This window comes from Odocoileus virginianus, chromosome 2 (genome assembly GCF_023699985.2).
Source record: "Odocoileus virginianus isolate 20LAN1187 ecotype Illinois chromosome 2, Ovbor_1.2, whole genome shotgun sequence".
Lineage (NCBI taxonomy): Eukaryota > Metazoa > Chordata > Mammalia > Artiodactyla > Cervidae > Odocoileus > Odocoileus virginianus.
This window is the reverse complement of record NC_069675.1, coordinates 19,899,954-19,924,346: the sequence shown is the minus strand read 5'-3', so window position 1 is coordinate 19,924,346 and position 24,393 is coordinate 19,899,954. Positions and strand designations below refer to the sequence as shown.

General features: G+C 37.0%; 1 protein-coding gene across 9 annotated transcripts in view; it reads left to right on the top strand.

The window, feature by feature from the left end:
- Positions 1–24,393, top strand: part of ATL2 (atlastin GTPase 2) — a 69,197-nt gene that overhangs the window by 16,688 nt on the left and 28,116 nt on the right. For 5 of the 9 annotated variants that reach the window (XM_070476895.1, XM_070476913.1, XM_070476926.1 and 2 more), the window contains one exon: positions 12,092–12,336. The exons of 2 other annotated variants lie outside the window; for them this stretch is intronic. In XM_070476895.1, the coding sequence (XP_070332996.1) occupies positions 12,092–12,336 (245 nt within the window). Of the gene's footprint in view, positions 1–1,400; positions 1,463–9,390; positions 9,560–12,091; positions 12,337–24,393 lie in introns of those variants that run through there. 2 more of the 9 variants (XM_070476944.1, XM_070476934.1) reach the window with 2 other exon arrangements.

Here is a 24,393-nt window from a genome sequence, read left to right as displayed (position 1 = left end):
GAAAATATACAAAAAGTAGAGAGCAGAGTATGTATTTGTGTTGAGCACTGACTGACTCCAGATTTTTTGCTGGATTATTAACCTCAGCTCATTAGCCAATGATCCTTAATTTTGAGTTGTTCACAGTGTTTATAGTTACAAATTTGAATTTTGACCCTGATTGTGGGAATGTTAATTGTAATAAAGGTCATGGAAGCAGAGTAGGGTTATTGAAAATAGGGCCATTTCTTTTTGAGGCTTTGTCTATATGTCTGTAAGAGAGGCAGCAATGGGACTTTAACCAGTTTTATTGCCTGTTGTGTGTTTATAGTCAGTTCCAGCTTTTTAACACCATTCAGTTGAGAGAACCACAATTATTCTAATGGGAAAAACACAGTTTGCTTTATAAGGTTAAATTGAAACAAAGCATTCTTGACTGAGCATTCTGTAAGAAGTAAATCATTGATATATTATGCAAGCAACTGTATATCAGCTAAATCTTTTTGATTCGTTTTCAGCATTAAATTATGTGCTGTATACAACGTACCCTACTGTGCTCTAAAATATGCAAGCAGCACATAATTTTTTTTGAATTTAAAAAACTATCTGCAAAATATACTGTTTTAAGCATTTAATAATTTGCTACTGTAGAATTAAGGGGCTTCCCTGGTAGCTCAGTGGTAAAGAATCCGCCTGCCAAACAGGAGATGTGGGTTCAATCCCTGGGTCTTGAAGATCCCCTGGAGAAGGAAATGACAACCCAATCTGTATTCTTGTCTGGGAAATCTCATGGACGGAGGAGCCTGGCAGGCTGCAGTTCATGGGGTTGCAAAAGTCATTCACGACTTAACGACTAAACGTAGAATTAAAGTAACTTCTGGGTTACAGTTTATGACTGTGTGTTTTCTTAAAGCTGCCTAGATTATAAATAGACAGACGGTTCATACAAGAGAAAACAAATATGCATAGAAAAATGATCAGCCTCGTCAAGGATATGCGTATTAAAGCAAAATGGATACTGTGACTAAAGATACGAATTTTAAATTTTCATTTTAGCTTATATTTTGAAAACAGTTTTGTCAGTATAGGTCTACATATGAATGGAAAATGATTTTTTGGTATTTGATTCAGTTATTGGAAAACTTGTTGGGAACAGCTTGTGTATGTGAGTCTTATTCAGTTGTGAATTTTATGAAATCTAAGTGATCATGTGTTTTTGATAAGCATTTAATCTCTGAATTGAAAGGTGCTATAAGTGTAAAATACACAGCGAATTTTAAAGACAGTATGAAAGAAAAATGTAAATACCTGAATTTTAAAACATTGATTTTTGAGTCAAAATGACAATATGTATGTTGCATAGATTTGGTTAATAAAATAATGTTAAAATTATTTGCTTCTTTTTACTTTTTAATGTGACTAAAGAAAACGAAAAATTACCTATGTGGCTCATCTCTCTTGTGGACAGGCCTATCCTATATTGGTAATTTTTTGTCTCCATAAATACTGAGACAGATTTTCAAATATGAATATGCATTTGTCTGTTTTCTCTTTAATTCATGTAGTTTAAGTCTCTTATTTAGGGTTATTATGTTTTTCTGATGTTACCCATTTTATATCTAGAAATACTTTTAGTCTCTAAGTCTACTTTGACATTCTTATAGCTGCACCGTTTTTCCTATGGTTATTTGTATGTATCTTTTTTCCTACTTTTACTCTCAGCCTATCACTGCTTTTATATTAAAAGAGCTGCTTCTTTATACAGTATACAGTTTTGCTTTTATTATCCAGTGTGACAGTCTCTTGTGTTTTCATTGGAATGTTTAAAATATTTACTTTTAATGTAATTATTTAATTGGGTTTAAGTTTGCCACCTTGCTGTTTGTTTTCCATTTGTTCCTTTAGTCATTTATTCTTGTTTTTTCTTTGGGTTAATTGGATATTTTTTAGTGTTTCATTTTGGTTCTTTATTGTCTTTTTTAGCTTATACTTCTTTACTTTTTTAGTCATTGTGCTAGAGCCAATAGTATGCATCTGTAATGTATCAAAGTCCATTTAGAATCAGTGTTTTTAGAATCGCTTTCCACTTCAGAATATTAATAACCTTAGAATGTAGTTTATTTGTCCCCACATATTTGTCATAATTTTTAAAAATCTTCTACATACTTTATAAACCCCACATTGCAGTCTGTATTTTTGTTCTAAATGATCAGTTATCTTTTAAGGACATTACTTGGGGGAAACAACCAGTCTTTTATTTTTGTATCCATTTATTTACTACTTTGGATACTATAGGAAGGAATGAGGAGGCTTTCTATCCGGTATCATTTCTTTTCAGCTTGAAGAATGAAGAACATTATTTAGCATCTCATGTAGTGCATATCTTCTGGTGACAAATTTGAGTAGCTTTTTTGTTTATTGTCTATATATTGCTTTCATTTTTCAGTAATAGTTTCTGAATACAGAAATCTGAATTGGCATTCTTTTTTTTTCTTTAAACACTCTAAAGATATTATTTTGTTGTCTTTTGGCTTCCATTGCTTCTGATGAAAAATAGTCATTTGAATTATTACCTTTACTGTCTGGTGGCTTAGATGTTAAAGAATCCTGTGGAAGACCTGGGTTGGAAAGATCCCTTGGAGAAGGGAATGGCTACCCACTCTGGTATTCTGGGCTGAAGATTTCCATGGATTGTATAGGCCATGGGATCTTGAAGAGTTGGACACCACAGAGTGACTTTCACTTTCTTCACCACATCACTTTTTAAAAAATTTTTCCTTTATCTTTGGTTTTTAGCATTCTGACTGATGTGGTTTTCTTTTTGAGTTTACCCTTTTTGAGGTTTGCTTTTTGGATCTATAAGTTTCTGACACCAAATTTAGTTACATTTGACTCCGTTCAGTTCAGTCACTCAATTATGTCCAATTCTTTGCTACCCCATAGACTGCAGCACGCCAGGCTTCCCTGTCCACCAACTCCCCAAGCTTGCTCAAACTCATGTCCATTCAGTCAGTGGTGCCATCCAACCATCTCATCCGTTGTCGTCCCCTTCTCCTCTTGCCTTCAATCTTTCTTAGCATCAGGATCTTTTCTAATGAGTCAGTTCTTTCTCATCAGGTGGCCAGAGTCTGTCCAGTGAATATTTCATTTTAATTATTGTACTTTTCAGCTCTAGAATATTCATTTGTTTTCTAGTCATCTATTTATTGGCTGAAACTCCCTAACTATTTACTTATTAAGAGCTTGTTGAACATATTTGTAATGTCTTCTTTAAAGCTTTTGTTGAACATCTGGGCCACTGCAGGATTATTTTCTGTCAACTGCTTTTTTTTTTTTCTTTACTGTGGGCCATGTTTTCTTCTCTGCATTTCTAATAATTTCTGATCATGTTCTTTAATTGTACGTTGTGCATTCTGGAGATCTGGATTCTGTTATCTAATTTATGTTGTGGCTCAAAGTTCAGTTACTAATTGCTCTTGACCTTTTTATAGGCTTGACTTTGTGTCTTTTTAGTATGACTTTTAGAAAGCTTAGAGGAAATCCTCATAACTTGGGGATACTAAATCTCCAAAGTGTCTCTGCTCTTAGTGTTAGGCTTTGTTTGGGTGGATCTTCAGTAGACCTTAAAATAGATAAGCATGGGCTTTGAACCTAAGATATGGCCTTCCTGGTGTTTTAGCTCGATGCCTGAGGTGTTCTGTCCACAATGGCTGGGCGAAAATGTCCCAGTGTCCCAGTACAGTTTGACTTCTGGTATCTCTGTTCCTCTTAGCACCCTGTAGTTGCTGCTTTTTGTAAGCCTTGCGTAGCATGTTCTCCTGTACCTGTGAAGCTTGTCAGCCTTGGCCAGGGACTTCTGGGCTCTGCCTCTGCATTGCTGGAGTTCATTCTCAGGCGTGTCTGACTCTGCGACTCCATGGACTGCAGCTTGGCGGGCTTCTCTGTCCTTCACCATCTCCTGGAGTTTGCTCTAACTCATGTCCATTGAGTTGGTGATGCCATCCAACCATCTTGTTCCCTAACTCATGTCCATTGAGTTGGTGATGCCATCCAACCATCTTGTTCTCTGTCGTCCCCTTCTCCTCCTGCCTTCTACCTTTCCCAGCATCAGGGTCTTTTCTAATGGTTCTTCACATCAGGTGGCCAAAGTATTGGAGCTTCAGCTTCAGCATCAGTCCTTCCAGTGAATACCTCTGCATAGTTCCTTTGTCTCTGTCCTGCCTCACAGCTTCCCATCCCACTGCCTTTAATAGTCCTGAACTCAGATCTTTGCCTGTGCTTTGGTTCCCCACTCTAGGTTTAGGAAGTTGTTCCTAGGCAGAGAGTGGCTGTGGATGGGGGGGGGGTGGGGGTGGTGTGTGTGGGGGTGTGTGTGTGTGGCTGTGGATGGGGGGTGGGGGTGGTGTGTGTGTGTGTGTGTGTGTGTGGATGGGGGGGTGGGGGTGGGGTGTGTGTGTGTGTGTGTGTGTGTGGCTGTGGATGGGGGGGTGGGGGTGGTGTGTGTGTGTGTGTGTGTGTGTGTGTGATCTTTTCCCAAGGATTCTTCTCTCTTCTCTGTTGTCCAGCTTGAAAAAAGATGCCTGGTGTATTTAGTTTAGTTTTATGGTTTGTGGCAGAGGGCCAGTCTGGTAGCAGTTATTCTAATGACTGAAAGAAGCAGCCTCAAATATTTCTGTCTCCCACTGCAACTCCCAAGTGAGCTTGTGTTTTTAAAAACAAAGCAAAACAGAATTGGGGAAGATTTGTACTACTTTGTGATCTGCCTTTTTCCTGGTTATTTTATACCAGTCTTAAAGATATCTTTAATTTCTTAAGTGTGTATATGTGTTTTAAAGCTGCATAATATGTCAATATGTAGTTAAAATATTAGGCCAGTTTCCAGTTTTGAGACATTCAACATTAAGTTTCACTACCATAAATAATACTGATAAACCAACTTGTATATCTTTTTTAGCATCTGTATTTATTTTCTTGTAATAAATATCTAGAAATAGGTTTACCATGATATAACCTCTTTAAAGCTTTTAAAATATGTGCTGAAGTAAACTTTTGAGCACTTATATACTATTTTTATTTTGTTATGGAGTGTAGATGTGGAACAAATAAATACCAAACACCAAAATATCACTTTGCTTTTGTTGAATAGCTAATTTTTGTAAATAGACTAAGTGCACTGAATCCAGGCCACTTTACATAAAAATTTGTTTTAAGTTTTTATTTGGAGTGAATATACTTTCATTGCTTCTGCAAAGTGAAATACTTTTTACTTGTTTTTTTTCTACAAGTTTAGTTTTGGGTTGATGTAATCTAATGCTAGTAGCATTTTATTGTAATGTAGATTTACAGCACCTTTTATTGTCATAGCTTCTAATTAAGCTTGAAGTTTACAAATGTACTTAGGTCAGTCCTGAAGTGTCACTTTTCCTGTTGGAATATGTACTGAATGTATGAATTTGGCAAATATAAGATAAAGTATGATTCAACGGCGGAAAAAAAAGGCAAAATGATAGGTGTCTTCTTTTTTTTAAAAAAATAATTGACTTTTACGTTTTAAAGCAATTTAAAATGGTTCACAGAAAAATAGAGCACAAAGGAGAGTGTTGCCCCCCCCCCCCCCCCTTCCTACAGCCCTATCAACTTCCCACACCGGAGTGGTATATTTGTTGCAATCAGTGAAATTTCACTGACACATTATTATCATCCAAAATCCAGAGTTTCCAGTAGGTTTCACTTTGGGAGTTGTATATTCTGTGGGTTTTGGCAAATGACACATCTCTAACATCAGGTTCATAGCCCTAAAATTCCTCTGTGCTCCACGTACTTGTCTCTTTCTCCCCCAACCCTTGGTACTGACTTTTTTAAAAAAAAGGTAGTGTCCTTTTTTTTTAAGGCCTTGTAGCAAATAGGTTAAGTATATTAGGAAAATTATATTGGCGGGCTGAAACCTACCTTCCCAGCAATCTCTTAGCATTGAAAAGTGGAAATGAAATCAATATTCTCTGCATAGAAGTTAACTTCAGTTTAAAATCTTAAGTAATGCTAAATTTAAACAGACTTCCACTTGTAGGTGATCACTATTAATATTTACAGGTATTCTAAATAAATTTGCATATACTTATTAAATTTTTTTTTCAATGGCCTATATCAGTATTTGATGAATGAAATACTTTACCTGTATTTAGTCCACACTTGGTAGAGAAATTGCAATAGGGGAGTAAATTTAGCTGAACCATGTTATTGTGTTCCATAATATCTTTGAAACATTTGCTACACTTCCTTTTAGAAGTCTGTTGACTAGAAATAGTGACAAATATGCTGCCTGTGTATCTGTAGTATCTATCTTTATCCATGATATTAAAGGAAAACAGGCTACTGTAGTCAACTAATTTAGGTGAAATTTCAAGTTAACAAAGATTTCCTGCCAAATGGTTAATTTTTGTTTTTATTTTTAAGGAACCAACTAATGCTTTCTTTACATTAAAGATAAGACTACTTGTTGGTTTTAACAAAATCAGCAGTCTCCAAATTTGGTCATTGTGATATTTTAGCACTTACTGATTTTGAGTTCCTTTTAATTGTGCACATGAGTCCGTGGTCAGTTGTGTTTGGCTCTTTGTGGTCCCATGGGCTATAGCCCACCAGGCTCCTCTGTCCATGGAATTTTCCAGGCAAGAGTACTGGAGTGGGTTGCCATTTCCTACTCCAGGGTCTTTTTAATTAAAATATGTTATTTGTTAGATCTTCGTAGTTTTATTGGTGATTTTTGTGATAATATACTACTCTCCAGTTGCTAGAAGTACTTCCCCAAAGTAATTATGTGATTGTTAAATTTGCTTATAAATGGGTGGGAAAGGGGCATGTGTAAAACTCCTGAGTAAAATATGTACATTTCATTCATTCAAGAAATATTTATTAAACACTTGCTAGGTGCCAAGCAGTTTTCTAAATGCTAAGAGCAAGAGTAGTCAACAGGGTGATTAGGATCCTTTTTTTGGTGGCCTGCACCTTCTATGCAGGAGGGGGAGATATGATGTACACATGTAAATGAATGAAAAAAGGTCATTTTTAAATACTGAAAAAGGCTCTGGGGGAGAAAAACCCTGTTCTGTTAAAGTGATGGGTAGGATCTGTAATTTAGACAGAGTGATTAAGGAAAGCCACATGGAGGAGATAACATTTGCAGTGACACCTAACCGATGGAGAAACAAGCCACTTGAATTTCCAGGGACAGAACTTTCCAGACAGGGAAGAATACAAGGCAAAGATTTTAAGGTGGGGAACAGGTTTGGCCTATTCAAGGAACAGCAGGAGGGCTAGATTGCACAGAACTGTGGAGGCTGTGATCAGGTACTTAGAAGATTTTTCCCCCCCTCTATTTTCTGGTTACAGGGGGAAACTAATTGAGGGTTTAAGTAAAGGATTGGTAGTCTGGGGGGGGGGGGAGACATATAATAAATAAGTACTTACATAAATATTCAAATGATGGGTGGATAAAGTTTGGGGGAGTGTAGGAGGACTAGGAACCTTGGGAGAAGATACTCATGAGGAAATGACATTTAAACTGAGGCTTAAGGAATTAATTAGGGGAACAACATGGGAAAGAATATTCCACACAGAGGAATGGCATGGTGATGTATGAGTCTAGAAAGAGCTTAGTGGCATAAGGCTCTGAAAAAGACCAGCTTGTCTATTTGTAGTTTACAGAGGGGAAAGTAGCACCAAATGGGGCAGGAGAGATTTGGCAGTGAGTACAGGGTTTTATGACAAAGGTCTGTCTAGTCAAAAGCTATGGTTTTTCCAGTAGTCATGTATGGATATGAGAGTTGGACCATAAAGAAAGCTGAGCGCCAAAGAATTGATGCTTTTGAACTGTTGTGTTGGAAAAGACACTTGAGAGTTCCTTGGACTGCAAGGAGATCCAACCAGTCCATCCTAAAGGAAATCAGTCCTGAATATCCATTGGAAGGACTGATGCTGAAGGTGAAACTCCAATACTTTGGCCACCTGATGCAAAGAACTGACTCATTGGAAAAGATCGTGATGCTGGGAAAGATTGAAGGCAGGAGAAGGGGCGGACAGGGGATAAGATAGTTGGATGGCATCACCAGCTCGATGGACATGAGTTTGAGCAAGCTCCAGGAGTTGGTGGTGGACAGGGAAGCCTGGCGTGCTGCAGTCCTTGGGGTGGCAAAGAGTCGTTCATGACTTGAGCGACTGAACTGAATTGAACTAAACAGGATTTTATGAGGCACGTGTATGATTTTAGCTGTTAATCCTCTGTAATAGTGATTTTAACGAGTAACTTAATCACATGTGCATTTAATATTGGTAGTAGCTGCTACTCTGAGGGTTTGATTGGAGGAGGGGGCAAGAAGGGAGACCAGTTTGGTTACACTTTAAGTGAGCTAGGATGGTGTTTTTGCTTTCACTTTCGTTTCAGGTTCAAAGGATTTGTTAAATAAGCCACTCACTATATATAAATAAATAATACAAATATTTATTAGAGAATTATCTAGCTAACATTAAAAGAATAGTAATAATACTAACATTAAAAGAAAAGAGAAATAGAAAGAGCAGAGGATACATCATCTAGTTGGATTTGACCAACATCCAGACTTAAACAACGCTAGGAAGTCTCGTGACGCAGCACATCTGGAGTCCCAATTGGGAAAAGGTCCCAGGCGTCCACTCCGTGGGTGAGACGTCAAAAATTGCAGTTCGAGGTTCCCATTTATAAGCCCACGAAGCAAATTGATATCATCATCAATATGTGACCAAATTGCAAGCCTAGTTTCATGTTAATGCTGTTTGTTTTTGTCTGGTAAAACTTGGAATGTTGTTAAGCCTGAGGCTTGGTTGGCCAGGCCCCCTTCAGGGGCTCAGCCATCTTCTCCCCCCCTTTTATCTGCAAGTCTTGCACTCACAGCAGGCGGTCACTCCCGGGCAGTGTCCAGGCAGTTTAGAAGCCAGGTCAGAGGCCTACTCTGCTTTGTCTCTGGTACCTAAACAAGACTATTTAATTTCCCTGACAGATGGTGGTAATGAGAATAAGGATGGTATCAGTAGAGATTTTGAGTGAAGACAGGTTTAAGACCTTGGTTAGATTTAGGGGTATGGAAAAGGAGAAATGTATCATGGACAGGCCTCAGGTGTGTACCTGCAAATGAGTAGATGGTGATGTTGTTACATAGCGACCCTGGTCAGTTAAAGGTCACCGTAGAGATTTAGCATTCTACGGTTGTAGATAAAAGCTTCTCCTATGGGATTGATTATTTTAAAATTACACTGCAGTGTGTGCTCAGTCATGTCTGACTTTCTGCGTCCCTATGAACTGTAGCCTGTCAGGCTCCTCTGTCCATGGGATTTTTCCAGGCAAGAATACTGGAGTAAGTTGCCATTTCCTTTCTCCAGGGGATCTTCCGGACTAAAGGATCCAACTTTCATCTCTTGTGTCTCCTGCACTGGCAGGTGGATTCTTTACCCCTGAGCCATTTACTGTCACCTTACGACAAGCGCATATAATGCTTACTATGTATTAAGCATACTTCAACTCATTGAATCCTGATGACAACTTAATGTGGTAGGTGCTGTGACTATCCCCATGTTACATATGAGAAGACAGGCACAGAGAAGTTAAAAGACATACATCTAGACAGTTTTGCTTCCTGGTTCATTCTTAACTACTAATTAGGCTTGGAAGGTTTTAATCACACAGTTTGCATACTGTGTGGTAATTATCTAGACTCACCTAATGATATACTAAGTTGGAATGTAACTGTGTTAGATTTTTCCTGGGAAGTTTACTTTTTTGTGCATTCAGATAGCATACCTGGCTATATCTTTATAGTACTGAAACAAGCAGTGGTAATATCCTCTTTAATTAAATATTGCTTTCTGTTATTTTCTAAAATTCTTTGAAATTGCTTGGTCTTTATGTGTGTGTGTGTGCTAAGTCACTTCAGTTGTGTTTGATTCTTTGCGACCCTATGGACTGTAGCCTGCCAGGCTTCTCTGTCTATGTGATTCTCCAGGCAAGAATACTGGAGTGGGTTCCCATGCTCTCCTCCAGGGGATCTTCTTGACCTAGGGATCGAACCTGTATCTCTTATGTCTCCTGCATTGGCAGGCAAATTCTTTACTACTGGTGCCACCCTTTGAAATTGCTTGGTCTTTGTATTGTTACTGTTTGCAGCACCTTTTGAAATAGTGTTGATTTTACTTTGTACAGTTAAATGTGCCTCATAAAGTGAAGTTAAGGCTCTAATGTGCATGTATACTCAGTCGCTCATCGTGTCCAACTTCTTGTGACCCCATGGACTGTAGCCTGCCAGAGTCCCCTGTCCGTAGAATATTTCAGGCAAGAATACTGGGGTTGCCATTTCCTCCCCCGGGGTATCTTCCTACCTAGTGGTTGAACCTGCATTGGCAGGTGGATTCTTTATCACTTTGCCACCTGGGAAGCCTGAAGTCTCTAGTAGTCTTTGGAAATCACATAGTCTAGATGTTTCTTTTTGTGAAGAGACTGAAAATTCATTAATGTAGGTGTGTAATTTCTGCTCTGAGAATAGTGTCTTTGTGGGCTGATACTGGTACACTAACAGTATGCCACTCCTCGGCTGTCTCCTCCTCTGAGAGGAGAGGCTCTCATTGGGTTGAACGTAGTAGATGCTATATATTTCCTTAGATTGGAAACTGGCCCTTAGTAGACAAGCTCAAGGGGGAGAGTCTCTTACAGACATTGACGTGGGAAAGGATAAGATCCCGAGGAGTGTACTAGTGGGGTCAAGCAGTTGATGGGGAAGAAAGGCAGAAGAGGTATTATTGTACAAAGCCTCTGAAACTAGCTAAGTTGTGTCCAACTCTTTTGTGACCCCGTGAACTGTAGCCTGCCAGGCTCCTCGGTCCATGGGATTTCCCAGGCAAGAATACCGGAGTGGGTTGCCATTTCCTTTACCAGGTGGTCTTCCCAACGCAGAGACGTAACCTGCGTCTCCTGCATTGGCAGGCAGGTTCTTTACCACTGAGCCACCAGGGAAGCCGAAACTAGCAATTAGGTGGGTTTAAAAAAACAGAATGAAACAAAATAGAAACCTGATTCTCTCTTTTGTTACATATTCTATTGTTACTTTTTCATCACCATTCAGTAAAGTTCTTCTGCAAAGGTTAACTTCTTTTTGTGTGCGGGGTAAACAAAAAGAGTTTATATAGCTGTTTCTTAGTGAAAATCACTCAGTTGTGTCCAACTCTTTGTGACCCCATGGACTATATAGTACATGGAATTCTCCAGGCCAAAATACTAGAGTGGGTAGCCTTTCCCTTCTCCAGGGGATCTTCCCAACCCAGGAATCGAACTGGGGTCTCCTGCATTGCAGGCGGATTCTTTACCAACTGAACTAGCTATTTCTTAGGAGTTATGTAATTTGAAGCAGTATCTATGGTGTTTGGTGAGAAAGGGTCCTAGAGGCAAATGAAACTCTGTCCCTCACTAATTGTCCTCTTGTGTCTTTGTGTCTTCCACTAAAACATTAATCATGTGCTTTGTTTTAATAAGGAAAGCTATTCTTTTAGGTAACTTTTATTAAATTAGGACCCATTAGCTTTATCATGTGCCATTTTGGAAAACTTTAGGATCTTAACAATTATATATATATGTATATACTTATATATATATACACACAAATAAATAAATATATATATTTAAGTCTTTGTAACTTGGAATTATTTCCAAGGAGTCTGGGGGGAAGAATGGAATCTGAATTATTAGGTGAGATTGACAGTTTCTGTGTGCATACAGTAGCAGAAGTTGTTTATAGGTGAATACAGTGTTCAAGAAGAGTGCTGCTCACATTTAGCTGTGAAGGCTTAATTGAGGCCATATTTAGTATTGCTGCTTATCTGTATATATAGTAGGAAAGTGACTGGTATTCTTGGTCCTATCTAATATTATAGAGGGAGTGAAATGTTCAGTATGTATTTGAGCATCACTTTTGTAACTATTTCCAAGTGACCTATAATGGTGAAGAAATAATTTGAAATTTTGCTTTAGTTGTGGTCCTTTAGGAAAAGTTTAGAATGCAGAAATTAATCTGTTTCTCTCTTTTTTTAACTCTAGGTGAGAATTATGAAGATGATGACCTAGTAAACTCTGATGAGGTTATGAAGAAACCATGTCCAGTACAGATTGTTCTTGCACATGAAGATGACCATAACTTTGAGCTTGATGAAGAAGCTTTGGAGCAGATATTACTACAGGAGCACATACGAGATCTAAACATAGTAGTGGTATCCGTGGCAGGAGCTTTTCGTAAAGGGAAATCATTTCTACTGGACTTCATGCTTAGATATATGTATAACAAGGTGAATAGTGTCTTTTAAATTGAACCAAGTTAAAAACAAAAATTATCAGCCAGTCTTGTTTAAAAATAATAGATAAAAAGCAGTAAGAACTGTATCTTTAATTTTAAAAAATATAGTTCTTGGTAAGACTTCTCAGTTAAGATAGTAATGTAAGTGTGTTTGAGCTCTTGATTCTTCTTCATCTCCCATCTCCATAATTCCTCTTTGCAGGTAGTACATATTGAGGTATATGATTGAGCACCTGTGTTCAATGTGTTCCAAGCATTGTAACTCTAACTCAAAATGTCTGAGTATGCTTTAAATTTCCTGAGTATTGTTCAGTCTCTCCTTTTTTGTATTTCCTCACACCTTCCCCTTCTTGATCACCTTTGCAGTAATGGGTGAAGTAGGCTGATAGAGACTTCTGAAAAGTTATACTTATGCTCCTCAAATAAGTCTCCTTTAGAGAATTTTTCTTTTTGAGGTAAGATTCAGTTCCTTAAAGTGACTTCCATGGCCTTCCATGATCTCTAAGCCTCATTCCTTGCCTCTGTAGTTTTTGCAGTTCCTTGACTATGTCATATTATCTCTCAGATGTTGCTATATTGTTGGCTTATCTTTTCATTGGAAGCCTTCCATGATTTCTAAGACTATGTTATGACTATATGGCTCAGGTTATGTGTTGCATTGATACTACTTTAGTTACTTATTTTTCCTGGCTAGGGTAGCCTCTGTCAGGAGTGGCCTTATCTTGATTACCATATCTCTCGTGCCTGGCACAGTAATTGGCCCATAGTAAGCACTTATTTTCTATTTTGACTAATGAATCACCCTTTCTATTTTCACTTTTTGACAGTTGTTATTTTCCAGAAAATTGTTATTTCCTTCCCTTTCCCTGACTTCGACTTTCTCCCCTGGAAAAAAGGCAAAAAAAAAAAAAAAAAATTTTTCCTCTGACTTGAGTCAGTATATTTTTCTAATAGTTGAAAGTTGGGCTGAGGGAATGAGAGTTTGATAGGAACCAAGAAGGAGGAATTGAAATTTTGGAGTGGAACACTTAGTGGGGAACGGCTTTATAGGAAGAGGCTTTAGATGTTCAGAAGGCCACCTGAAGGTGCTAGAAGTAACACGTAGAATTATGTAATTGTCTAAACATCTGTCATGGTGTTCATCTTTACGAATTCTGTGTAAATCTGCAACTGGCTGTGTATGTGCCTTGAGATTAAGTAATAAGGCAAACATTCCTAGTTGATTTTCCAGGAAGCTTTTCAGTATTCTTTTTGTAGGAATCTCTTCAGGCATACTTAAATACACCTGAGTATCAAGGATATAGTTCATGTTAAAGAATACTATTTTGCAGAAGTTGGCAGTTGAGAAAGATACAGTAAACTTTTTCCACTTAAACTTGATTATTTTCCAGAATTTTACATCTGAAATAGAGAAATGTATAATGATTTATTCTTAAAAAAAAAAAGACTGTACATTTAAAGATGATGAATTTCTGTATTTTGAGGCTCTAACTTCTTAAGTTAGCTTGTGTATATTATATCTGTCTGTGTCTAAGCTGTTCACTGCAAGTGTGTTTGATTCCAAGTAGATAGAACATTTGATAGAACGTTAGAAGGGGAAGGAAACTTAAATCACCTGTCTAGCAAGTTTCACCTTAGGTGCAATTTCTTATTTGATCTCTGATCAGTTAGTAGTGGCTGTTCAGAGGGGGAGTAGCAGCCCACACATGTGTCATATTTGTTATCTCTGAGCTAATAGACAGTGTAGAACCTTACACATTGTTGTAGCCTTCTCAGTTAGTATCTTCAAAGGTAACCACTATTCTGAACTCTCACCACAGGCTAATTTTGTCTGTTTTTGAACTTCACATGAATGAAATCATACCATAGGGTTTATGTTTGGTTTATTTCATTAGCATATCTGTGAACTACCCATGTTTTTGCGTCTGTTATAGTCCATTGTTTTTGTTACTTTGGTATTCCATTATATGATTATACCACATTTTTAAAATCCATTTAATTGTCAATGGATAATCTTAATAAGTTTTGGTAAGCTGATTTTTGAATCACATATTTCCAAAGAAAAGTAGATTACTCTGTTGTCAGTAGAATTGCTAGAAAAATGTTGATCAAGTGGTCATATAAAAGTGATTCCAATTTCAAGAATCAGTTTAGGAAGGTAGAAACTTAATGTAATAGAATTAAATTAGTAAAACTTAATTTTTGGGATATATTGAACACTTAAGTAATGGGAGCTGTTACTGAACTGTTCTAAATAAGGATTCTTAATCCTTTATAGAGTTGCTTCCATTTTTAAATATTTCTTATTTTTTAAATTTATTTTTAATCATTTCTTTTTTTTTAAAAAACTGTGAACAGTTTTTAATGTATAAAAGTAGACAGTGAATGCCCATGTACTTAATAATTTTTAGCAAAAAGTGATTTTAATTCTTTTAAGATTTCGCTCCATTTCTTTTTCTTGGTAAATTTATTTGTTGAAAAATTTGATTGTCTGGGTTTGCTGATTTTACCCCATTGGTGCAGTTTTCTTGTTCTTTAGTTTTGTTAATTTCCTGTAAATTGTTAGTTGAACCTAGATCAGGCTCAGTTTTGACTTTTGGCAAGAGCATTTCATAGATGATATTTTCTTCTATGAGGAGGCACATGTTATCTTTTCACGTAACAGTTTTTGAATCTTTATTGATTTCTGGGTATTCTGATTACTAAGCATTTAATAGGTATTATCTCAGTATTCATAGTAACACTATGGAGTTGTGTTAGTATTTCAGCTTGGAGTTGAAGAATGAAACTCAGAGTAAGTGGTACAACTGGGATTCCAAGCCAGGCAATTTGATGCCAAAGCCTTTATTCTAAAAACTATTATGTAAAATGATGTTTGGTCCATTTATATACTTACACTCCATTGTTCTTTTGTAAGTGTTTACTTTTCATTGTTTACTTGAGAAATTGAAATAGACTGAAAAGAGTACATGCCTGATAACTTTTCTTGCTGCCCCAGAGAGTTTTGACTCTGTTTATATCATAATTGCTGCTGCTAAGTCACTTCAATTGTGTCCGACGCTGTGCGACCCCATAGACGGCAGCCCACCAGGCTCCCCCGTCCCTGGGATTCTCCAGGCAAGAACACTGGAGTGGGGTGCCATTTCCTTCTCCAATACATGAAAGTGAAAAGTGAAAGTGAAGTTGCTCAGTTGTGTCCGACTGTTAGTGATCCCATGGACTGTAGCCTACCAGGCTCCCCTATCCCTGGGATTTTCCAGACAAGAGTACTGGAGTGGGTTGCCATTGCCTTCTCCATCATAATTGCTAGTTGCACTTTAAGGGGAGTTATCTATAGTTTTTATTCTTTTCCATTTTAAGAACTGCTCCCAGAACTTCTTTCAGAGATCAAGAGTAGGAACTATCTTTAAGGATTGTATGTGCTGCTACATATAATTTGCCAAAAGCACAACTATGTCAGGATCAGTATATGGGATATTGAACTTGGTTTCACTTTTTTCTCTAAGGCTAATAATATCTGAGATTAAGACTTGGAAGTGTTAATCCATGAAAAAAACTTGGTTTCTTCTGCTTTCTGAGAAAGAAATGTATTTAGAGGAAGAATAGTGCTTATATAAGTTTCTTCCTAGGGTCACTTTATTATTATTATTATTTTGTGGTGTAAGTTAAATATAACAATGTATGTAAGCCTTAGTACAGCCAGTGAATTTTTCATTGAGTTATACTTTTGTGACCACTGCCTCTCAGATAAAGGAAAGCAGCACTTTCAGCACTCCAGAAGGCTCTCTCGTTCTTTCTCTTACTTATTACTATCTCCAGCTGTCAGGAACCACTGCTATTGTGACTTAAATCACCATCGATCAGTTTTGTCTACTTTTTAATTTCATATAAATGTAATCATAAAGTGTGCACTCATGTCTGATTTCTTTCACTTAATATTAAGTCTAAGAGATTCATGTTGTTGTATGTATCAGTAATTTTTTTTTAATTGCTGAGTGGTATTTTATTGGATGAAGATACCGTAGGCCTGGAAAAGGTCAGTTTTCATTCCAATCCCAAAGAAAGGCAATGCTAAAAGAATGCTCAAACTACTGCACAATTGCACTCATCTCACATGCTAGTAAAGTAATGCTCAAATTCTCCGAGCCAGGCTTCAGCAATATGTGAAACATGAACTTCCAGAAATTCAAGCTGGTTTTAAAAAAGGCAGAGGAACCAGAGATCAAATTGCCATCTGCTGGATCATCGAAAAAGCGAGAGTTTTCCAGAAAAACATATGTTTCTGCTTTATTGACTATGCCAAAGCCTTTAACTATGTGAATTACAATAAACTGTGGAAAATTCTGAAAGACGTGGGCATACCAGACCACCTGACCTACCTCTGGAGAAATCTGTATGCAGATCAGGAAGCAACAGTTAGAACTGGACATGGAACAACAGACTGGTTCCGAATCAAGAGACGCTTACTCCTTGGAAGGAAAGTTATGACCAACCTAGACAACATATTAAAAAGCAGAGACATTACTTTGCTAACAGAGGTCCGTCTAGTCAAGGCTATGGTTTTTCCATTAGTCAAGTATGGATGTGAGAGTTGGGCTATAAAGAAAGCTGAGCGCCGAAGAATTGATGCTTTTGAACTGTGGTGTTGGAGAAGACTTGAAAGTCCCTTGGACTGCAAGGAGATCCTGAAGGAGATCAGTCCTGAGTGTTCATTGGAAGGACTGATGTTGAAGCTGAAGCTCCAGTATTTTGGCCACCTGATGCAAACAGCTGACTTATTTGAAAAGACCCTGAATCTGGGAAGGATCGGGGGCGGGAGGAGAAGGGGATGACAGAGGATGAGATGGTTGGATGGCATTACCGACTCAATGGACATGGGTTTGAGTAAACTCCAGGAGTTGGTGATGGACAGGGAGGCCTGGCGTGCTGTAGTCCATGAGGTTGCGGAGAGTCAAACACGACTGAGTGACTGAATTGAACTGAATTGACAGACTTATGGGTTGTTTGTAATTTTTGTTTGTTATGGATCAAGCTATAATGAATGTTCTTATAAAAGTCTTGGTGATGTAAGCACTTATTTCTGTTGAGTTTATACCCAGGAGTAGGAATGTTAGGATCAAAATTTTTTCAGTAGTGGTTTTTAACCAATTTTGTACTCCTATCAGCGATGTAAAGACTTACAGTTCCATTTTATAAAACAGTAGTGTCATTTAGCCATTCTGATAGATGTGCATTTTAAAAATTTTAAGGCATCACTTTGTTCAGGTTCATATGCTTATAAAATTGCCAGATTTGATATAGAAGTTTAGCTTATTCATTTAATTATTGCTTTAACTGAATTTGCTTTTGAATATTTCACCTATTCCAAGTGATACACTGAATATAACTTACGTAACAAACTGCTGAAATTTAAGATTTTATATTGTTACTGTTTTTGCTTGTTAAGAAGCAGGTAGAACTTGGTCACAGTTTTAAGATTCAGTAAGGAAAAATAAAAATTGGTGGGCTTATTTTGTCTGCTGAAAGCGTAAGGTATAAAGGTTATGTGGACTATTGACTACTTTCTTTCTGTTAGCATATTAGATTTTCCCTCCTTGATTTCTGAATTGTATATTTCTGTTCTTTCATATGCAGATTTAAAATTAGTGTAGTTTCACTTAGAAAGCTTCACCAAATGTTGCCAAAGCCAGAGGAATCAGAAACAGATGACATGGAGGAGGCTACAATACGTTGTTCAAAGTCCTTATTGCCATGTTTTAGGAGGGCCTTTCTTGGTTGCATTTCTGAATCTATTCCCTGAAAATGTTCTGTCATCTGTAGCCTTTGAAATAGCTCTCTAGCTTTAAGCCCCAAATGTATGTACTGCCTGTTTTGTGATATCAAAAGTATTATACCTATGTTATCACTTATTTCAGTTTTGTACTTCAGAGAGCATTAATTATTTTTTCCAGTAGACCTTTTCCTACTCCGAAGTATTTGTTCTTATAAATGAAAATTTGCTGTCTCTAAAATAGTTGACTTTATTTATGAGGTCATTTATTGAAGAATACTCAAGTAATAACTGTTGTACATAAGTACTAATTAAACACCAGCTTTATTTTTTTTTTTTTTTTTTAATTTTTATTAGTTGGAGGCTAATTACTTTACATCATTACAGTAGTTTTTGTTATACACTGAAATGAATTAGCCATGGATTTACATGTACTCCCCATCCCAGTCCCCCCTCCCACCTCCCTCTCCACCCGATCCCTCTGGGTCTTCCCAGTGCACTAGGCCCGAGCACTTGTCTCATGTACCCAACCTGGGCTGGTTATCCGTTTCACCCTAGATAATATACATGTTTCAATGCTGTTCTCCTGAAACATCCCACCCTCGCCTTCTCCCAGAGTCCACAAGTCTGTTCCATACATCTGAGTCTCTTTTTCTGTTTTGCATATAGGGTTATCATTACCATCTTTCTAAAGTCCATATATATGTGTTAGTATACTGTAATGGTCTTTATCTTTCTGGCTTACTTTGCTCTGTATAATGGGCTCCAGTTTCATCCATCTCATTAGAACTGATTCAAATGAATTCCTTTTAATGGCTGAGTAATATTCCATGGTGTATATGTACCACAGCTTCCTCATCCATTCGTCTGCTGATGGGCATCTGGGTTGCTTCCATGTCCTGGCTATTATAAACAGTGCTGCGATGAACATTGGGGTGCACGTGTCTCTTTCAGATCTGGTTTCCTTGGTGTGTGTGCCCAGAAGTGGGATTGCTGGGTCATATGGCAGTTCTATTTCCAGCTTTTTAAGAAATCTCCACACTGTTTTCCATAGTGGCTGTACTAATTTGCATTCCCACCAACAGTGTAAGAGGGTTCCCTTTTCTCCACACCCTCTCCAGCATTTATTGCTTGTAGACTTTTAGATAGCAGCCATCCTGACTGGCGTATAATGGTACCTCATTGTGGTTTTGATTTGCATTTCTCTGATAATGAGTGATGTTGAGCATCTTTTCATGTGTTTGTTAGCCATCTGTATGTCTTCCTTGGAGAAATGTCTGTTGAGTTCTTTGGCCCATTTTTTGATTGGGTCATTTATTTTTCTGGAGTCGAGCTGGAGGAGTTGCTTGTATATTTTTGAGATTAATCCTTTGTCTGTTGCTTCGTTTGCTATTATTTTCTCCCAATCTGAGGGCTGTCTTTTCACCTTGCTTATAGTTTCCTTTGTTGTGCAAAAGCTTTTAAGTTTCATTAGGTCCCATTTGTTTATTTTTGCTTTTATTTCTGAAATTCTGGGATGTGGGTCATAGAGGATCCTGCTGTGATTTATGTCGGAGAGTGTTTTTCCTATGTTCTCCTCTAGGAGTTTGATAGTTTCTGGTCTTACATTTAGATCTTTAATCCATTTTGAGTTTATTTTTGTGTATGGTGTTAGAAAGTGTTCTAGTTTCATTCTTTTACAGGTGGTTGACCAGTTTTCCCAGCACCACTTGTTAAAGAGGTTATCTTTTTTCCATTGTATATCCTTGCCTCCTTTGTCGAAGATAAGGTGACCATAGGTTCATGGATTTATCTCTGGGCTTTCTATTCTGTTCCATTGATCTATATTTCTGTCTTTGTGCCAGTACCATACTGTCTTGTTGACTGTGGCTTTGTAGTAGAGTCTGAAGTCAGGCAGATTGATTCCTCCAGTTCCATTCTTCTTTCTCAGGATTACTTTGGCTATTCGAGGTTTTTTGTATTTCCATACGAATTGTAAACACCAGCTTTAAAACAGTTGGGGAGTTAAAACAGTTTTATAGAATTCAAGTTCCTTAGTACTAACTTTTTTTGAAGGAGAAAAATTTTTAAGTGAGTTACTCCCTGCTTTATTCCCCTATTCCCCCTGGGACAGTTTTGATGTTTGACTCATGAGTTCTTAGTTCAAGATTTCTTTTTTCTCACTCTTTAAAACATTTTTTTTTCCTTGCACGTTTCTTTCTTTCTTTTTATAGTTAATAGGATGTATTTTCTATAGACGCTTTAGAGAATGTTCACTGTAATCCTTTTGTCAAGAAGCAAGTTAAAATAATAGAATTAATGCCACATTGCAGTAATATATGGACATTTAACAGAACTGCCAGTGGACCATTCTTTTTCCTCTTAGACTTTTGTAGTGTTACAGGGTGGGTTTTGTATGACTGGAAGTCTTTTGTTAAGTTCCTGTACTAAGTGTACTTGATACTTTGTTTTTCTTTTAAAAGCTTTATTGAGGTATGGTTCACATATAATGTATAATTTCATCTACTTGAAACCTGTAATATACAGTCCCATGATTTTAGTATATTCACAGTTGTATAATCATCACAATAAATTTTAGAACCTTTTTATCACCTGAGAATGAAAAATATGAAGCCCTGTACCTTTTAAGCTGTTAACCCACCTATGCCCTATAACCTTTTCTCCCAGTCTCTTGCCCTAAGGAACTATAATCTTATTTTCTGTCTCTCTGATTCTGCCTATTCTGGGCATACATATAAATGAAATCATATAATATGTTGTCTTTTGTGACTTGTTTCTTTCACTTAGCATAATGTTTTAAATGTTTGTTTAAACATGCTATAGCATTACTGGTGCTTCCTTCCTTCTTAAGAATGAATAACATTCTGTTGTATAGATATATTTCATTTTCTTTATCCATTCATTGTTAGTGGGTTGTCTCCACCTTTGGCTTATGACTAATGCTATTATTATGAATATGTTAATAGAACATTTTTACTAATTATATATATAGTACATTAATATGTAATCATGAATGATAATGGTATGATATAAGGGTTTAGCTTCATTCTTTTGGATGTGCTTATCCCAGCACATGTGCTTTTGGATGTGCTTGTTCCAGCACCGTTTGTTGCAAAGGCTGTTTCCCCATTGAATGCTCTTGGCACCCTTGTTGACAATTAGTTGATCATAGACATGTGACTTTATTTCTGCACTCTCAATTCTATTGCATTGGTCTGTTCTTATGCCAGTACTAGAATGTCTTGATTACTGTTGCTTTGTAGTAAGTTTTCAAAACAGGAAATGAATTATCTTATTTTTTTATTTTTCTTTTTTCAAGATTGTTCTAGGTCTGTTCTAGGTCCCTTGCAGTTCAGTATGAATTTTGGACTTAGCCTGTCAGTTTCTATGGGAGGTTAGTTGGGATTATGTTGGTGATTGGACTGAATATAGAAGATCAGTTTGGGTAATGTTGTCTGAATATTAAGCATTTTGATCTTTGAACATGGCATGTTTTTCCATTTATGTGGGTTGTTTTTAATTTCTTTCAAAAATGTTTTGTAGTTTGTATTTTTTATACTTTTGTTAAATTTACTCCTTATTTGATGATGTTATAAATAGAATTGTTAATTTCATTTTTAGGTTGTTCATTGCAAGTATACAATTGATATTTTTATGTTGATCTTTTATCCTGCAATCTTGTTTAACTCATTTATTCATTCCAGTAGCTTTTTAATGGACTTTTAAAATGTTTTCTATACATATATACAAGACCACATCATCTGTAAATATAGTTTTCTTTTTTCCCTTCCAGTCTAAGTACCTCTTATCTCTTTTTCTTGGCTGATTGTCTAAGCTAGAATCTCTAGTACAATGATGAATACAGGTGATAAGAGCATATCTTTTTTTTTTTTTTTTTTTATGAAACAAGTGAAACAGAAATCCAGGCAAGAGTACTGGAGTGGGTTGCCATTTCCTTCTCCAGGGGATCTTCCCAACCCAGGGATCAAACCCAGGTCTCCTGCACTGCAGGCAGATGCTTTACAGTCTGAGCCACCAGGGAAGCCCAAGAGCATATCTTATCTCTTTCCTAACCTTTAGGGAGAAACACCTAGGTTTTCACCACTGTGTATGATGTTAGCTGTAGAATTTTTTTGGAGATATTGTTAAGTTCAGGAAGTTCTCTCTTTCTAGTGTGCTAAGACAGTTTTTGTTTGCTTTTTTAGTCATGAATGGACATTGGATTTTGTCAGTTGCCTTTTCTGCATCTATTCATATGATCATATGGTTTTTCTTTAGTCTGTTGATGTGATTAGTTCAGTTCAGTCTCTCAGTTGTGTCTGACTCTTTGTGACCCCATGGACTGCAGCATGCGAGGCTTCCCTATCTGTCACCAACTCCCAGAGCCTGCTCAAACTCATGTCCATTGAGTTGGTGATGCCATCCAATCATCTCATCCTCTGTTGGCCCCTTCTCCTGCCATCAGTCATTACCAGCATCAGGGTCTTTTCAAATGAGTCAGTTCTTCACATTAGGTGGCCAAGTATTGGAGCTTCAGCTTCAACATCAGTCCTTCAATGAGTATTCAGGACTGATTTCCTTTAGGATTGACTGGTTGGATCTCCTTGCAGTCCAAGGGACTCTGAAGAATCTTCTCCAACCACAGTTCAAAAGCATCAATTCTTTGGCGCTCAGCTTTCTTTATAGTCCAACTCTCACATCCGTACATGACTACTGGAAAAACCATAGCTTTGATTATACAGACCTTTGTTAGTAAAGTAATTTCTCTGCTTTTTAATATGCTGTCTAGGTTGGTCATGACTTTTCTTCCAAGGAGCAAACGTCTTTTAATTTCATGGCTGCAGTCACCATCTGCAGTGATTTTGGAGCCCAAAAAAATGAAGTCTGTCACTGTTTCCATTGTTTCCCCATCTATTTCCTATGAAGTGATGGGACTAGATGCCTGATCTTAGTTTTCTGAATGTTGAGTTTTAAGCCAACTTTTTCACTCTCCTCTTTCACTTTCATCAAGAGGCTCTTTAGTTCTTTTTCGCTTTCTGCCATAAGGGTGATGTCATCTGTGTATCTGAGTTTACTGATATTTCTTCTGGCAATCTTGATACCAGCTTGTGCTTCATACAGTCCAGCATTTCTCATGATATACTCTGCATATAAGTTAAATAAAAAGAATGACAGTATACAGCCTTGAGGTACTCCTTTTCCTATTTGGAACCAGTCTGTTGTTCCATGTCCAGTTCTAACTGTTGCTTCTTGACCTGCATACAGATTTCTCAGGTGGCAGGTCAGGTGGTCTGGTATTCCCATCTCTTTTAAGAATTTTCCACAGTTGTAATCCTCACAGTCAGAGGCTTTGGCATAGTCAGTACAGCAGAAATAGATGTTTTTCTGGAACTCTCTCATTTTTTCAATGAAATGGATCATATTAATTTTTTGAATGTTGAGTTAGCCTTGCATCCCTAGAATAGTCCACTTAGTTGTGGTATATAATTCTTTTTATACATTGTTGGATTCAATTTTCTAATATTTTGTTGAGTATTATTACATCTATATTCCTGAGATATATTGGTCTTTAGTTTTCTTTTTTTGTAATGTCTTCATTTGGTTTTGATATTCAGATAGCACTGGCCTCATATAATGAATGAGGAAGTATTCCCTCTGCTTTTATTTCTTGGAAAAGTTTAGAGAGAACTAGTATTGTATCATTTCTTCCTTAAATGTTTGGTAGAACTTCGCAGGGAAACTGTCTGAACTTGGTTCATTCTTTTTTGAAGGTTATTGTTGATTAAATTTCATTAGTAGATACAGACCTATTCAGATGATATATTTTTTTCTCATGTGAGTTTGGTAGGTTATGTCTTACAAATAATCAGTCCATTTCAAGTCAGTTATCAAAATTGTGGGCATAGAATTGTTCTTAATTTTTTATTATCTTTCTAAAGTCCATGAAATTAGTAGTTTTGACTCCTCTGATTTCTGATATTTTTAATGTATCTTTCCTCTCTCAAATCAATTTTATTAATCTTTTAAAGGACCAGCTTTGGTTTGATTATTTTTTTTTTCCTATTGTCTTGATATCCTGTTTTCTTGTGTTCAGTGTTATTAAGGTTTCTGCTATAATTTTATTCTGCTGCTTTAGGTAAATTATTCTTCTAGTTTTGGTTTTAGATCTTTTTCCTAATATGTGCACCCAGTTCTATAAAGTCTTTTCTAATCATTGCTGTCACTGCATTTCACATGTCTTCATCAGTTGTTTTTCTCATTTTCATTTAGTTCAAAATA